Genomic DNA, 17,915 nt, shown 5'->3' on the forward strand with positions numbered 1-17,915 from the left:
TCTTTTTGTTGCTTGTTTTGTGTGTGTGTGTGTGTGTATTTGTACACTTACCCAAAGTTCCTTCTTTTCCATTTAAACAGTGTGTGTTGTAGTAATTGTCTAGCTCATGTTCTTCTTTTAAAGAACAGTGTATAAATGGAATTATTTCTTAAAAATAATTGTTTGTTCATTTGAGAGATAGAGTGACAGGGTAGGGAGGAGAGAAGAGAGAAGAAAAAGTAAGAATGAATGAATTTACCATTTACTGGTTCACTTCCCAAATGGGCCCATTGACTGAGCTGAGTAGGGCTGCAGCTCACTCTTGGTCTTCCTCAAGGGTGGCAGGGCCTAGGTACTTGGGCCATCATCTGTTGTCTGCTCAGCCAAATTATAAAGGAAGTGGATTGGAAGCTGAGCATTTGGAACTCAAACTGCCCATGGGATATTGACATTGTCTGCTGTAGCATAATACCAGCACAAAACTAAGTAAGTTCTATATGAAAGAAAAAAATATAAAAAATTATGAGTGATTCCAGGTCTTAATGCTAATTCTCCAATTTGTGAATTAAACAATATCAAGGAAAACAAGCTCTTTCTAAATTTTATGTAATAATAAGAGCTAATTGTTTATTTGCTCACTTACTTTGTTTTAGGGACTTGTTTATCCCATTTACTTCTGCAAAAATCATGTGAGAATTTGGTACTATTATTTGGTGCTAATAAGGAATCTGACAATAGAGAGGCTGGAAACTTCCCAAATGTTATAATTATTGATTTTGGAGTTTGGAAAATAACCCCACATACTCAGCTTCCAGACTTTCAGGTTATGAACCCATATTTTGTTCTTGCTCTAACATTCTGATTAGCTCTAGGTTTTTTTCCTTTCTTTTTTTATTTTTTAAGACTTATTATTTGAAAGGTGAAGTTAGAGAAAAGCAACAGAAATCTTCCATCTGCTGGTTCCCTCCCAAAATGGTTCCAAGCACTGGAGCTGGGCTGTCTGAAGCCAGTAAGCAGGAGCTTCTTCAGGTCTCCCACCTGAGTGCAGGGGCCCAAATGCTGGGCCATGTCCCACTGTTTTCCCAGGTGCATTAGCAGGGAGCTGATTGGAAGTGAGCTGCTGGGACTTGAGTAGGCACCCACGTGGGATTCTAGTTTTCCCAGTGGAAACTTTGGCTTTACCTGCCATGCCATAATGCTGGCCGAGGGTTAGCTTTTTAATCATCTTTTATATTCTTTCATTTTCTGATTTTTTAATAAAGATGTATTTTCAAGGAACAAAAAAGAAAAAACAATTTTTAGATGAAAGGTTAATAATAATACCTTTCAAATAAAGTTGAGGGAATTTAAAAATTACTGAGTTATTTTTCTCTCATTTTGTAAATCAAATATTCCACCGAAATGAGCAAGATTCCAGATTTACATAAGAACTTGAAACAATAACAAAAATTAATAAAAAATAATAACAAAAAAAAAAGCAGAGCAAATGCCAGCAAATTTTAGAATGGCTGTCAACTGGTGATGTCTTAGCTATTTTATTCATGTGGAACTAAGCCCACTTTGGATTAAGCAGAATACATGTAGAACTAATAAATTATCATATTATTTGAAAATAATATTTTACATGTGCTTTCTTTGTTATTGCAATGACTTAAACATTTCTTTTACTTTTCCCTATTTTTATGAATATTCAAGCTTTTTTCCACTGCTTCTTCCCATTTTTGTAGTATACTAAAGGGGAAAAAGCCATTATCTGATTAGAATGAGTGCAGGGAATTTGGCAAGTAGGTATGTCATTTTGATTCATTATAGGGCATGTATTTTTACCACATAAGTGAGCTTTATACTGTCTGACCAGTAATAATGTCATTGTTAGATATACTGTGGTAGGTAATGGGAAAATAGAAAGATGAAAGCTATACACAATGTCAGTTGGAGTGTGAGTGCTGGGGGTTTGGGTGAGTGTAGAGGTAAGAGTCAGAGATTGCCTGAAGCATATGCATTTAAACTGCTCTGTTTACCTCAACTGTAAGCTACAACAGTTAACATTGCAATTATGCTGTGTGTCTATAATGCAGCCCAAAATTATACTGGCCAACTGGACTATGAGCAGTAGTGAACCAGAAGCTAAAGAAATAGGTGGCATGTGCATTTGACGCATAAAATCTAAAACACGGGGGATATGTTGGCTCACTTGCTCTACCCTTGGTACTGGGGCTGTGCTCATCAGTGAATTGTTTGAAAGAGGCTGCTGGAGTAGTTCAGAGTGTAATAAGTCCATTATGCCCTTAGGAGGTGCCATTGACATTCACATTTCATTTGTAAATATAAGCAATGCAAGGGTATATTTTCATGATAAAAATTAGCACTATGTAGAATCATACAGAGTTAAAAGTAAAATTTTTTTCTCTAGCCTCCTTCCCCTTCTCTTGCTCCTACTTTCCAGAGGTGATATCTGTGTAACTGTTTTGTGAGTGAAGGGTACATACCTGTTACTCTATATTTCATAGTAAATTTATGTATCTATAAATGTATTCACTCCAGTGCACAGCACTATTTCTGCTACCAAAATATTTTCTTGTCAGTGGCTTTGTATTCTTGTCTATAATTAATTAAAAGATTATTGTCTTTTTTTCCTCAAAATATTTTAAAGGTTTATTTATTTATTTGAAAGGCAGAATTACTAAGACAGGGAATGAGAGACACACAGAGATGGACATTTCATCTACTGGTTTGCTCCCCACATGGCTTCTATAGCTTGAGCTGGCCCAATCTGAAGTTGGGATCCTGGAACTTCTAGGTCTCTCACATGGATGCAGGGTCCCAAGCACTTGAGCATGCTGTGCTGCTTTCCCAGGCACATTTTAGGAAGCTGGGTCTGAAGTGCAGCCACTAAGACTTGAACTCACACTCATATGGGATGCCAAAACTGCAGGCAGAAGCTTTATGTGCTGCACCACAGCTTAAGCCCCTTTGCGTTAACATTTTGAGAGATAGACACAGAGACCAAAATTCCCATCTGTTGTCAAATACCCACAGTGACTGGGGCTGTGGAGGCCAAAGCTGGGAGCAAGGAGCTCGGTTTAGTTCTCCCTTGGTGGTAGAGATCCAACTAGTTGACCCTTCAACTGCTACCTACCAGAAGGCTGGGATTGGGAACAGAATCAGGATTGGAACCCAGACAGTCTGATATGGCATTTGAGTATGTTGTTAGGATGTCCTTTTATTTGAGAGAGAGAAAGAGAGCTCCCAGTCATATTTCACACTCTAAATGTCTGAACTGGAGCTGAAGCTGGGAGCCAGAAACACGATCCAGGTCTTCCACTTTGGAGCGGGCACACACTTGAGCCATCCCCACTGCCTCTCGAAGTCTGCATTATTAGAAAACTGGAGTCTGGAGCTGTGATGACGAACTAAATCCTGACACTGTGATGTGGGCCACAGACGAGAGTCTTAACTGCCAGACAAATCACCTGCTCTCATCTCTTGTAATCTTTGGAAATATTTACTTTTTTATTATTTTTAAAAGATTTATTTATTTTTATTGGAAAGGCAAACATAAAGAGAGGAGAAGAGACAGAAAGGAAGATCATCCGTTCCATGGTTCACTCTCCAAGTGGCCTCTGGCTGGAGCTGAGCCAATCCAAAGCCAGGAGACCAGAGCTTCATCTGAGTCTCCCACACGGGTGTGGGGTCCCAAAGCTTTCCCCGACCACAAGCAAGGAGCTGGATGGGAAGTGGGACTGTCGTGATTAGAACCGGTGTCCATATGGGATCTTGGCGCTTGGCCACCGCACAGGGCCCTCGAAATATTTATTGGAAAAGGGAGGAAGAAAGAGAGAAATTGTCTCGGCACCGAACCACTCTACAGATGGCCGCAATGCCCAGTTCTGGGTCAGCCAGAAGCCAGGAATCTAGGGCTCCAGCTGGGTCTCTCACAATGGGACATCACCCAATGCCCTCTCAGACATATTGGCAGGGAGCTGGATGGGAGGGAGTATAGCCAGGAATTAAATTAGTGCTCTAGTATGGGATGCCAGCATTGCAGGTGGCAGTTTAGCTCATTGCAGTGCAATGCAGGCCCCTCTTCTCATAATTTAATGAAGGGAAGCACCTCACAGAAAATTAGATCAAAGAGGAGTAACAGATTACGTTTTTCTGATTAAAAAAAAGCCTTTGCTAAGTAAAAAAAAAATCATTTGCTAAATAACAAATGGCAGCAAAATAGGAGAGATACCAATTTCAAGCATACACATCAAACATTCTTTTGCTTCTTTGAATTTAATACATACATTTCTTAATGAATTAATTCACAAGCAAAAATAAGTGTCTACATTCTGTAGCAAATTAAAAATTATAGTTTATCCACTTTTTAAAAGTACTATAACAGTTTGTGGATGTCTTAAAAAATCTGTGTCTTGTTCTTGGATTTACATTTTATGCTTAGTGGTGGAATAACTTTATTAATATCTGTTGGGTAGAAAATTACTTGTACAACACTAAGAAATTAATGGAATGACTGAATAAATCGAATTCTATGATACCACACTCAAAGTTGTGATAGTGGAGGCAGCCAAGTCCCTTGATTATTTCATGAATATCCCCATGCCAGGTCTCAGCCTGATAAAGGATTTGCATGAGTGTTGATTCTTTTTTTTCTTTTAAGATTTATTTATTTTTATTGGAAAGGCAGATTGACAGAAAGGAGCCACAGAAAGAAAGATCTTCCATCTGCTGATTTACTCCCCAATTAGCCACAGTGGCCAGGGCTGAGTCACTCTGAAGGTAGGAGCCTGGAGCTTCTTCTAGTTCTCCGATGTATGTGCAGGATTCCAAGGCCTTGGCCATTCTTTAGTGCTTTCTTAGGCCACAAGCAGGGAGCTGGATGGAAAGTGGAGTAGCCAGGATATAAACTGATGCCCCATGGTATCCAAACACATGCAAGACAAGGATTTACCCACTGAGCCATTTTTGCACCTGTCTGAATGTTGATTCTTGATTCACTCTGGCAGTCTCTTTTCTTTTGCCAGGTGCATTTTAGGTCATTGACATTTTAAAATGTGCTGATAGGGTTAAATTAATACTTAACCATATTTGTTATTGTTTTGTATTTATTGTCTTTACTCTTTGTTCTTACCTTTGTCTTAACTATTCTCTGTATAATTTTGATGGAAGTTTTTAAGTCATTCTAGTTTCTTTCCTATATTAGCATAACAGGTATACTTAGAAAAACAAAACCCTTTTCAGTGAGTTCTCTAAAGTTTGCAGAATACATTTTTTGGGGGTACTAAATTTCTTTGTTTGAGTAGATGGTACAAATTAGATTCCATAGAGGGATGTTTTGGTCCAGTGTATAGAAAAGGTCAAGGTATCCCAGACATTCAGGAGTGCATACCCAGCCGCAGAAGCTGTTTCCCTGATACTGCATGGTAAGCTTCAGGCTTTAGCTCTTGTTGTCACTGTACCCTTGCCCAAGAGATACTCTCCCATGCCAGATTTGGGTGCTCCCATCTTGCTCAAGTTGGTTATGTAGTCACCTGGTTCTGTGGTGGACTTAACCTGCTCATCCAGATAATGAGTTGCAATGAAGTCACATAAGTGAGGCTCATTTTTGTCAGTGGCAGGTTTGTGCAGTTGTGTAGTAACTGATTCGCACTCCCCCCTCCAAGTGCAATGCACACTCCTTTGCATTCAATCCACTCTCCCAATCATCACTGTCTGGTTTCTTGACATCCTCAAGGAAGTTTCGGTCCCCTCTTTGGTTCTTCAGCTTTATCACTGTCTCAGTGTGTTCCCTCTCCTCATGTGACTGGTAGAGAAATACAAGTTAAAATTGTTTAAAGTCACATTATCATGGTCAGATTAGTAATACACATGGATGGGTAGATGTAGATGGTTGATGGTGGCCTCTGAGTGCTTGTGGTAGTTCTGGCACACCTGTGATGGTTGTCGTGGTGGGTGGCTGAGAGGTGGCAGTGGCTTACACAGGAACCTGAGCAGAGGCTAGGGTATTTGGGTAATTTGAGGACGCTGTCGGAAAGTGGTGGTGGTTTGGATCTGAGTGGCTGGACAAAGCAGGGTTTGAGCACTGGGTTCCAGTTGAAAGAGGAAGCTGACACAGAACATCTGACCTACCCAGGGTATTTATAACTAAACGAAATCTAGCATCCAATAACACATTAGTGCTTGACAGATGATAATAATAATCTGCTTATAATAATAAAATAACTAACTCTTCCTCTCTCAGGTCTTTTGTGTTAGTGATGTCATTGACTTAGATTACATATCAGCACAAATAATTAACATTTGTTTCTGCTATTGTTTTGAACAGACTGTTAGGTAAATTTTAAAAAGTTTGAAATGTTTTTATTTTACTTCCACTTCTGCTCTGTAGTCTTATTCATAGATTTGAGTTTTCAACATTTGGCATTTTCCTTCTGTGTACAGAATTTTTTGATCATTTTTTACTATTAAGTGTACCAGAAATAGTTCCTAACTTTTTTGTCTGAGAAACATGTTTACTCCTCTTTCCACTATTGAGGAATTATTTTTAAATACAGACTTGTCAGTTGGCAGCTCTTTCTTCCAGGATTTTAAATGTCTCACGGCCCCGTCCTGCGTGTGTGATTTATGTTATGTCTTATCTTTCCTTCAGGTGAGGTGTTTTAATCTGTTTTGTGTTGCTATAACAGAATACTTAAGAGTAGGTAATTCCTTAAGAAATTTCATAGTTTTGGAAGCTAGGAAGTCCACCAGCAATGTGCAGGTGTCTGGTGAGGGCCTGTGGTAGAAGGGCAAAGAGGGCAAGGTAAGGGCAGGGCATGTTTCCTTTTGATGGTAGCATTCATCTTACCTATAGGCAGAGCCTTTATGACCTCATCACAGCTTAAATCCCGCCTCTGTCGCAGTGACAGTTAAATTGTAACATGAGTTTTGGAGGGTACAAACATAAAAACCAAAGCAATGTTTTTCTTCCTCTTCATTTAGGATTTTTTCTTTTTCTTAGATTATCTGCTGTTTGAAAATACTATGTCTGGGCCCAGTGCAATAGCCTAGTGGTTAAATCCTTGCCTTGTATGTCGGGATCCATATGGCACCAGTTTGTACCCCGGCTGCTCCACTTCCCTTCCAGCTCACTGCTTGTGGTCTGGGAAAGCAATAGAGGATGTCCCAAAACCCTGGGCCCCTGCACCTGCATGGGAAGCCAGGAGGAAGTTCCTGGCTTCGAATTGGCTCAGCTCCAACTATTGTGGGCACTTGGGAACTGTGGCCACAACTGATGGAAGATCTTTTTCTATCTCCTCCCTCTCTGTAAATCTGCCTTTCCAATAAAAATAAATAAATATGGAAACAACCCAGATGCCCATCAAAAGAGGAGTGAATAAGAAGCTGTGGTACATCTACTCCATGGAATACTACTCAGTGATTAAAAGTAATGAAATTCAATCATTTGCAACGAAATAGTTCCAACTAGAGACCATTATGTTCAGTGAAACATGTCAGTCCCAAAAGAACAAATAGCAAATGTTTTCTCTGATATAAGGCAACCTTATATGCAAAATAGCCATTTCAATAACCCTTTCAGTGCTGTTTGTTTTTGTATAGCTCAGGTAGTTTTATATTTTTGGTTTTTTTATTCATTTAAAAAATAGTTTTCATGGGCCTGGTGTGGTGGCCTAGTGACCAAAGTCCTCTCCTTACACTCATGGGGATCCCATATGGGCACCAATGCTAATCCCAATGGCCCTGCTTTCTGATCCAGCTCCCTGCTTGTGGCCTGGGAAAGCAGTAGAGGATGGCCCAAAGCCTTGGGACCCTGTACCCGTGTGGGAGACCTGAGGAAGTTCCTGGCTCCTGGCTTCAGATTGGCTCAGTTCCGGCCATTGTGGTCACTTGGGTTATGAATCATTGGATGAAGGATCTTCCTCTCTGTTTCTCTTCCTCTCTATTCATCTGACTTTGCAATAAAAACAAATAAATCTTTTTAAAAAGTTTTAATTTTTCTTATTAATTTCCTCACTGACCCATAGGTCACACAATAGCACTGTTTGTTTCTGGAAAGTGTTTGATTTTCTTTTTCATTTCTTCATCGACACAGTGGTTTTTCAGTAGCATATCATTTAACTTCATGTTGTTGTAAATTTTCTGTTTTTCTCTTTGTTGTTGATTTTTTTGTGGCTTTTCATTTAAGGGGATGTATAGTCAGTGTGTAGTAGAGACTATCACATATACAAGTGAACATGCAATGCAGAGTGCATGTCCGTTTGCAGAGAAAAGATGGACTCTAAATAAAACTAGTGAATGTATCTTGACAATAGGATGCTAGACTCTGTCATTGTCCTTTGTCCATGCCTACAATGTTAGGATACACTTAAATAGCGGAATGATGGATTTATGACTGATTGTGAAGGACTATACTGTTGTAATTACATGGGGGAAAATATTGGGAGGTCAGGGATTTGTGGAGGGGAGAAGGGAAACCTTGGAGCCTATGGAATTGTACCATGGAATAATAAAATAAATAAATAAATGTAAAAATTAAATATTTTGAGAAGATATATAAAGAAAATTATATGCCTACATTAGGTTAGGGTTTTCGGGCTTTTACTCAGTTAGGTGTTCTTTAAGTTTCGTGAATCTGTGGTTTGGGGCTTAACTCCAATTTGGGGATGAGCCTGGGTCCTTATTGTTTTGCATATTGTTTTTATTTGGCTCTTTTCTTTTTGCTGGTGTTCTCACCACAAGCTTTTCCATATGTGCCTAGCAGCAGAGGCAGAAAGGGCAATGGTTTGTAATCATGTTGAAGGTTCACTTACCAAGTGAGCCCAGTAATTCTGCTGTTAGTGTTTGCTGTAACATACATGACACATCATGCATGAAAATGATGTCTCCAGAAAGAGTCTTGTTAATTGGTGTTCAGTATTTCATAACTGAAGTGGCAGTTCACAGGTAAATGGATAATTAGCACACCTTGTAGTAATTATAACTCAGCCACTGATGGGAACAAACTACTGATACACAGAGTAGCATGAAACAATCTCAGAAACACTATACTGAGAGAATAAAGCCGGAAGTGAAGTAGTGATGCTGCTCTAGGTGAGAGAAAGCTAATCTACAGTGAATAGAGACCTTCGAAGTACTAGGGAATTTTTGGAGAGGACTGGCATATCTTACGTCTTTCAAAGTGTGTCTGAGTTAATGCCAAACCTGATTCTTGTGTGTGCTTGCCACAACAGGGTCCGGCACAGTCTGTTGACCCAATAAACTTATGCATATATTGGTGGTTGCATTTGCTGGGTCAGTTCTGTTTCCAGTCCTGTCTTCCATGCGAACCAATGGTTGTTGTTGTCCAACCTGATCCTGCCCACTTCATACTCAGCCCTTCCACAAACCAGTGGGAGCTGCAGCCTAGTCAGGGTGACTCCCCATAACCCCTACCAGGCCTGCCCCCGACCTTGGTTCCCATGCTTGCCATTATGTACCACAGACTTGTTCAGTCTGTCTTACTTTCCATTTAGCTCTCATACATATCAATGGGCATTGAAGCCCAGTTCAGCCCAACCAGCTCTACTATTCAGTCCACACACATACTGGGAGTTGCCTTTCTGTCTAGCCTCCCCTGCTCCGTCCTGGTTTTCATGCTCTCCAGTGGGAGTGGTAACCCAAGAGGGAGGTGCCCACTCTTTCCCTACTAGGCCACTGCCGGATTATGCACTCTGCAGGTGGTTCTGTAGTTTAAGTCAACAGATTAGCCACCAGTGCCAGCCTCTGCCAGTGATGCTGTGACAAAGCCCAACCAACCCTCACCCACTCTAATTTATGCTAACACCAGTCAAAATAGTCTGCCAAGCCTAGTTTTTCCCTGATCTGGCTCACATGAGGCCCACAGGTGTTGTAGCCTTGCCTTGCTTGGTCTGCTCCCATTGCAACTCATGCTCTCCCAGTGTACATGACCTCATCTGCCATGCCAGTGGGAGTAGCTGTCCGGTAGGGAAGCCCACATTCTCCCTGCCGGCTTTCCCCCCTCCCTCCCTGGTTCTCACGCGTGCAGTTTGGGTGCTGCAGTCACATCTGGTATGGTTCACCTCACCTTGGCTTTCCATAATGTGCACTGGTATGTGTTGCAACTGAACCTGGCCTGAGCCGTACTCTATTCTGGTGCTTGGATTCGCCAGCAGGTGATGTGAACTGGTTCAGTCTGGTCTGCCCCTGACCTATGCCAAATGTATGCCGCTTGGTACCTTTCTCTGGCTTGGTCTGGGTTGCTCCCTATCCTGGTTCTTGTGCTCACCTGCAGGAGTGACTCCTGCGACAGGAGTTGCCCAAGCTCCTCCATCATAACCTTTTCCAATGCCAGATCTTGCGCATACTGGTGGGTCCACGGGCCAGCCCCACTTAGTCTACCTCCTGTCCTGGCAGGAACAGTGGCTTTTCGTTGCTGGCCTTCAATCCATTCTGGTTCTTACTGTTGGATGTTTCAGCCTAGTCAAGGCTTGTCCACACCCAGACACCTGGCTCAGTAGGGGTAGAGACCTGGCTCAGTAGGGGCAGAGACCCAGCCTAGTCCGTCCTACATCTACCCAGGTTCTCCAGAGTACTAGATGGTGTTGGAGTCTAGTCCAGCTCGGTGTGTCCAGTCCCAGTCCACATTTGTGCCCAAGGGAGATTGCAGCCATATCCAGACCAGAATGCAGCCCCCACGGCAGCCCCCGCACTCCCCACAGAATCTACATTCGGACCTGGTTCTCTCACGTGCCAGTGTCTTGATTCTGCCAAGTGTGACCCATCCCCTGTTCCACTACTCAGTCAGGTCCTGGTACCCAGCCCTGCCACACAGCCATAGCTTTCGTGTGGACTGATGTATGGCAGTCAGTGATGCTCTATGCTAATAACCTATCTCAGGATTCCCATGTGGGCTGGAGAATCATTTTGGCCAAAATAGGTGTTGTGGACTCTCCCCTCTAAATCACTAGGTCTCAGTCCCCACACTTGCCAGAAAGTTCTGTGACCCCGTCCCTGGGAATCACCCAGGATTCATCCCTTACCTACACTTAAACCTGGGCTTATCCATGAATGTCCCTAGGCAGCAATTATATACCGTAAAAACCCTAGAGCTTGCCGCTGGGTGGCCAGCAAGCAGAGCCTGGCACCAAATAGGCCCAAAGCCTAGGACTTGGTCACCACTTGGCAGCAGTTACAATGGCCTAAGTCCCAGCATTGGGTCCGGCCTGGCTGGGGCACCCCCTGCAGCATCCAGCTGCAGGAGGCTCCTTTCACCCCAGCCTCAAGGCTGAACCATTAATTTTTAAAGTAACACAGAGTAGAAGTATTTTCCAAATAAGGTTTAAAATCCATTGAAGTGAATGATTTGTTTTGCTCCACAGCTAAAACACAGTGATTAAGTCAATCAATTCTGTTAGGTTCTGTCACTTGTTCTGAGGTTAGTAAACCTTTCCTGTAAAGGCACATAAAGTAAACATAAAGCCTTTGTGGACCATATGATTTCTGTAATGACTATTTAGTCATGCTCTTGTAGTATGAAATGGACAACTGTATCCTAATATAAATATGCAGTGAAAGTGGCAGGATGGGTTTGACTACTGGGCCATCATTTGATAAACCCTGTACAAGATGATTGATGACTAATATTACTAATGCTTCATGGGAGTCTGAAATTCTGAATTTTAAAAAGTTTTATTTTATTTTTATTTGAAAGGCAGATTTACAAAGTGAGGAGAGAGAAACAGAGAGAAAGAGTGCGAGAGAGTGCAATGGTCAGAGTTGAGCTGATCTGAAGCCAGGAGCTAATAACTTTCTGCCTCGTCTCCCACAGGGTGCAGGAATCCAAGGACTCAGCCATCCTTCACTACTTTCCAAGGCCATATACAGGGAGCTGGATCAGAAGTGGATTAGCTAGGACTGCAGCCCCTATGGGATGCTGGCAGTGCTGGTGGAGGCTTAAGCTACTGTGTGCCTTTGTGTCACCCCGTATATTTGTGATTTTTACTAGAAGTGATAATTCTATTTCTTCTGGTAGTTTCATATCTTAAGACCATCTTCCTGCTACACACCTTCTTTGTATTTGACTTTATCTGATTTGATTAAGGCTATTGAGAAAGTGTTGTTGCTCTTCATTTGATTTTGCATTCAATATATATACCTTTTTAAAGATCCGTCTGTCTTCTGATTGGAATGTCAGATCCACAGAGAGGAGATACATAGAGAAAGGTCCTCCATCTGCTGGTTCACTCCACAAGTGGCAGCAGTGGGTGGAGCTGAGCTGATTCAAAGCCAGATGCCAGGAGCCCCTTTGGGGTCTCCCACATGGGTGTAGGGTCCAAATGACCCAGGCTGTCCTTACTCCTCCCTCCTAGGCCACAAGCAGGGAGTTGGATGGAACGTGGGACATCCGGGATGCAAATTGGCACCTGTATGTGACCCTGGGCCTACAAGATGAGGACTTCAGCCACTAGGCTACCACACAGGACTCTCAGTACCGCCTGGATCCCATATGAATGCCAGTTTGAATCCTGGTAGGTCCACCTTACATCTAGCTCCCTACCTGTGGCCTGGGAAAGCCTTTGAGGATGACCCAAAGCCTTTGGACCCTGCACCTATGTGGGAGATCCGGAAAAGGCTCCTGGCCCTGGCTTCATATCGGTTTAGTTCCGGCTGTTGCGAGTACTTGAGGGGTGAATCAGCAAATGGAAGATCTTTCTCTCTGTCTCTCCTCCTCTCTGTATATGTATATCTGTCTTTCCAATAAAAAAAAATCTTAAAAAAATAAATAAGCAAACTTTTAAAGTGATAACCCTAATGTCTGTATGCCTAATGGCTGTCACTAAATCTATACAGTTCTCTAGGAGATTTTATGCAAGATTTTAATAAATATGTGTCACTCAGCTGTAACTGTTAATGAGTGTGCTTAGCCTTCCAGCTTTGTTTTTCCGGATTTCAGATCTGCATGCATCTGACAACATGTAGTTCAATATTGGAATACTTTTGAGGCATAACTAAGAGGTATTATTTATTTGCTGTCAAACAATCTGGAGTTGAACGGAAAACTGGGTTCTCTTTTCTTTCCTGCAAGTTGCATGGTAATTCAGCTTTTCTAAATTTTGCTGTTGGAAAATCTCTGAGAGTGTTTGTGAATGAACAAGTCAGGAAAAATGTGATGTTTCACATAATAGTTAATTATTGAATCAAAAAAATCTTTATGTATTTTACATTAGTTTAATATTGAAAAATCTAAGGAAAATTACTATTAATGTATTTCATTGATAGCTAGCATAAGTGGGTGGTTTTCAAGTCCTTATGAACATATTCATATATTTGCTTGAAGTGGATCTCATAAGAGTATAACACTTTACCAATGAGAGGCTGTATTAGAGATCTTTCGTTTTTTTCATGTTTTTTCATTGTTATTATTTTCTATTACTCAATTTGGTAGATATAGAAATATCTTCCCTTCTCACTTCCCCCTATCTCATTACTATTGTATAGTCCTTTAGTAACAGTTACAAATTTAACATTCGGCTATTTAAGGGTTTCATGGCATTGTAGGTACAGGCAATGATAAAAGTCTGGTATCAAACTGTGAAGGTATATGTAACAGTTTCATTAGGAGTCTCCTTTTATTTGAGAGTAGAGATGCATGTTGCAGTGTATCTTCACTTCCTGGTATGGTAGTCTCCATTATTATACAGTCCATCTATGAGAATATATGTATATATCTATTTACCTATGCATCAATTTATTTTGCATTCTGCGTGAAGGTTGCCTTATATCAGGGAGAACATACAGTGTTTATCATTTTCGGACTAACTTATTTCACGAGCTTAATGATTTCTCAACTTATTTCCTTTACAACAAGAATATCTGATGAATATTTTATGTTTTATTTATTTATTCTTTAATTTATACTCATTCATTTGAAAGACGGTGGAGAGTGGGTCTGCAGTATGCTGGTTTATTCCACCTACTCTGGCAGTGGTCAAGGCAGGTGAAACAGGCTTACTCTGGGAACCACATGTTCCACACGGTTGACAGGGTCCAACATTTGAGCCATCACTGCTACTTCTAAGGATGTACAGCAGCAAGAAACTGGAGCTGAACTTGAACCTAGGCACTCAGCTGTAGATCTGAGGTGTTTTAGCAGCCAGGTAGATCACCAGGGAAACTTGGTAAGAAATGGTTAAAAAGAATGACATTCTTTCATTAATACCAACATGAATGAGCCTAGTAGGTATTCTGGACAGTGAAATTAGCATGCACAGAAAGACAAGTGCCACATGTTCTTACTCATATGTGGGCACCAAGTCAGTTCATATTATAAAAGTGTAAAGAAAAGAATAAAGTCACACAAGTACAAAGAAGAAAGCAGCATTTAGAGGCTGAAAGGGAAAGGGGAAGGAGAGACAGATTGGTAAAAGAGTGAAAATAATTAGGAGAAATAAACTCTGGTTTCCCTCAGCACCGTGCGGTGGCTGTAATTAGCAACAGTTCATGGTGTGTTTCAGAATGGCTAAAACAAAAATATTTTAAATGTTTCCAGTACAAAGAAATGATAAATGTTCGAAAATTATGCCATTTTCTGATTTGATCATTTTATATTGCATTACATGCATTTAAATATCACACTGTAGTGCATAAATTTAAGTATGTTAATATGCCTCAAAAATGGAGTAGGCTTCAATCTGGTGTTACATTATAGATAGGTTTTCAATGGTATGATTGTTTTCTATATTTATACCTAAATGATTCACTTGACTTTTTGATGAACAGAGTGAAAATCTTTTGCTGAAAGCAGTTGAGACACTATTAAATTTTTTATTAACGATCTGAAGTGATTTTTGACTGGAATTCTCCAAAATGCAGGTGTTTAATCTCAATTAGTATCATCTAAATGATCATTTTGGCTCTTTATCTGGGAGATACTTGTCAGGAGTCAGGACTGCTAAAATCTGGAGGCTTTAACCAAAAGAAATGGAACTATCTCTAGCAGATGAGCCAGGCATTGATTAAAATGTGCCCTTTGACCTTTTTCTCAAAGCCTTTCCTCCTCACTTTTCTGAATGAGGTCTTTGTGAAGCAGGATATTTAATCAGGGTTTTGAAGACACCCAAAGGTGCTTTCTCAGAGACCCATTGGCACTATATAGTTCATTTCTGCCCGCAGGCCTGTCCACTAAGAGTGTGTATCGATTTTTCAACTTTCTTAATGAAATGAAAATGCTTTCCTCCAAGCATACTTCTCTTTTCAAACAGTAATAGAAATTATCCACGTTCTTTCCTATTAGTGCAAATTACCATGAATTTGTCTATGTAGCCTGCTCTCAAAGGAGACCAGATGAAAGAATGAAAATTTGTAGTGATATCTGACTCAGTGAATACCAATTAACTTCCCAAAGGCTGGCACTGTAACAATCATGGGAAACCATGTTAAATAATTTATATGATTTTTTAATGCATAACTTTTGAAAACTTTAAAGCAAGCTACATGTGTTTTGAATTTCTAAGCAGTCTTTATTACATTCTGGTTTTCAAACTTAATTGTGGTGGATCCATGTATTTTTAAAGCCTCTTGCATTCATTGATAATCGCTCATTGCTGGTCCAAGATTAGTCCCCTCAACAATAGAAACATGTTCTTTCACTGAATTTTCTTTTAATACAAGCATCATTTTTTCAAGTGAGTACATTAGCATATCTGTATAAATTGGTAATTCCAATTGCAAAAATAGATACAAACTTTTCTTAAAGATATTGTCCAGTATGTTGATCAGCTTTCTTGGAATTATTTCACCCTGTGATTTAGTATTTGATAAAGCTGTCTGTTTGCTCTTGGGTGAGGATTCTGTAAGTTCATGTGTGTGTGATTTCTATCTTGTATGTTGGGTAACGCAAATAAATCTAACATGCAACCACGGTAGCTATGTAGCTCTTCATATATAGCATAGTAAGGGTTATTATTTTCTTCTTTCATGTTTAGGTCTGTTAGTAGCTAGATTTCAGCTACTGAACCCTACTTTTTTTGTCTTTAAGGTTATCTTTTTCTTCAGATTATTTTGAAAGTCAAATTAAGTACTCTTTGAATTGTGTAGCTTCATGGTTATCACACCATGGAATGCCAAGAAAAGGTTGAGGACTTGAAGTTTTTTCTTACCATAATTTCAACATTTCTGCTTTTATTTTTATAATTCATTTCATGTACATCTTTGCTTTGTAATAGCTCGGTCTTATGCAGAAGAGAGTGAAGTATAAAATTTTAAAAATATTAGCGGCAGCAGGTGCAGAGGATTGCCATAGTAGAAGTGAGGCAGACATGAGCATATGTGATGGAAGAAGTGATGTACCCATTGTAAGCAATGACTCCAGATTTGCATTAGTAGGAAGCAACAGATAGTGACTTAATAACTTGACATGAGCAGTATTGCTGAGATAAATGCTAGTTTGAACTTGGATGTGAGCCACAGTTGTAAAATAACTGCATCTCTTACAAAATTTTTGATTGTATTGCTGCATGTTTGCGTTGCAGGTGGAAATGAGGCATCCTCGTAGGAGAATTTTATAGGCCATGAAGCCAGGATGCAGATGCACAGATTCTGAAATGAGAATAAACACGGCTGTCATGTTCTTAATACTGGGACTTTCAACTCTCAGAATAGAACGTTGCTGTATTTATATTCTATTCACCAGGGCAAACTATTAGATGCTCTGGATTTTCTATTTGGAAGTGAGCCCATGTGAAAGGTACCCTGACATTTCTCATTCCAGGGCGAAGTATGGCAGTGACCTTCCATTTAGTCCATTCTTCTCTTGATTTGCAATTAGCTTACTGGTCCGTTCAGCCACACCAACACATTGCTATGCTTGTGAATTAAACGAACATATAATTTATCATCTAAAACATACACTTTTCAGATTGGAAAGAGTCACTATTATAGTTAAGTCTGGTAATAGGTACACATGCAAACAGCTTTAAGTAAATTGAACATTTGTGATTCTAGCTAAAAATCATTTCTCTGTTGCCTTTAAAAACGAAAACATTTAAAATTTTTTTCGGGAGAATTAGCTTTGATCATATTTTTGTATTTCACATGAAAATACAGAAACTTGGAGGTTAACTTAACTGTTTTGACTTTCCTGAACCATGTGTTTTATTTCCTAGTTTGGAATGGTTTTTTTCTTATTATATTAAATGAGTATTTATCACTGCATTCTGATATTTAAGACTACACATTATTAAATAGACCAAATGGCTTTATTTGGATTCCACCAGTCAGGTCATAACCATGAGGCAAAGTCAAACAGTTAAAACTTATTGTCTGCTGGGCTCGGCGCGATGGCGCAGTGGTTAAGGTCCTCGTCCTGCACACCTGGGATCCCATATGGGCGCCAGTTCTAATCCCGGCAGCCCCACTTCCCATCCAGCTCCCTGCTTGTGGCCTGGGAAAGCAGTGTAGGACGGCCCAAGGCTTTGGGACCCTGCACTCGCATGGGAGACCCGGAAGAGGCTCCTGGCTTCGGATCGGCGTAGCATCGATGGAACATCTTCCTCTCTGTCTCTCCTCTCTGTATATCTGCCTTTCCAATAAAAATAAAATAAATCTTAAAAAAAAAAAAAACTCAATGTCTGCACCTGGTACTGGCACACTTGGCAAAAACTGAATTCTTGATCATTTACAGAGTTGGAATATGGATTTCATTTTCTGTTTTGTAGTAGTGTTTAGGCTGTTGAAATTTATGTTGATGAGTCAGTGTTCAAAAGCAGAGTAAAGGAAATTTAAATTTTATGTTTGGTATCATTTTCTTACTCTTGTCTTGACAGAAAAAGGCTTGGCCAGACCATAAGCGTGAATGTAAATGCCTTAAAAGCTGCAAACCCAGATACCCTCCTGACTCTGTCCGGCTTCTTGGCAGAGTAGTTGTCAAACTT

General features: G+C 40.3%; 1 protein-coding gene across 2 annotated transcripts in view; it reads left to right on the top strand.

Annotated features, from left to right (window-relative positions):
• Positions 1 to 17,915, top strand: part of SMYD3 (SET and MYND domain containing 3) — a 585,373-nt gene that overhangs the window by 103,471 nt on the left and 463,987 nt on the right. For both annotated transcript variants that reach the window (XM_040968185.1, XM_040968186.1), the window contains exon 3: positions 17,808 to 17,915. In XM_040968185.1, coding sequence (XP_040824119.1) covers positions 17,808 to 17,915 — 108 coding nt within the window. The remainder of the gene's footprint in view (positions 1 to 17,807) is intronic.

The sequence above is a fragment of the Ochotona curzoniae genome, unplaced genomic scaffold (genome assembly GCF_017591425.1).
Source record: "Ochotona curzoniae isolate NIBS_2020 unplaced genomic scaffold, NIBS_Ocur_1.0 scaffold_4683, whole genome shotgun sequence".
Classification (NCBI taxonomy): Eukaryota; Metazoa; Chordata; class Mammalia; order Lagomorpha; family Ochotonidae; genus Ochotona; species Ochotona curzoniae.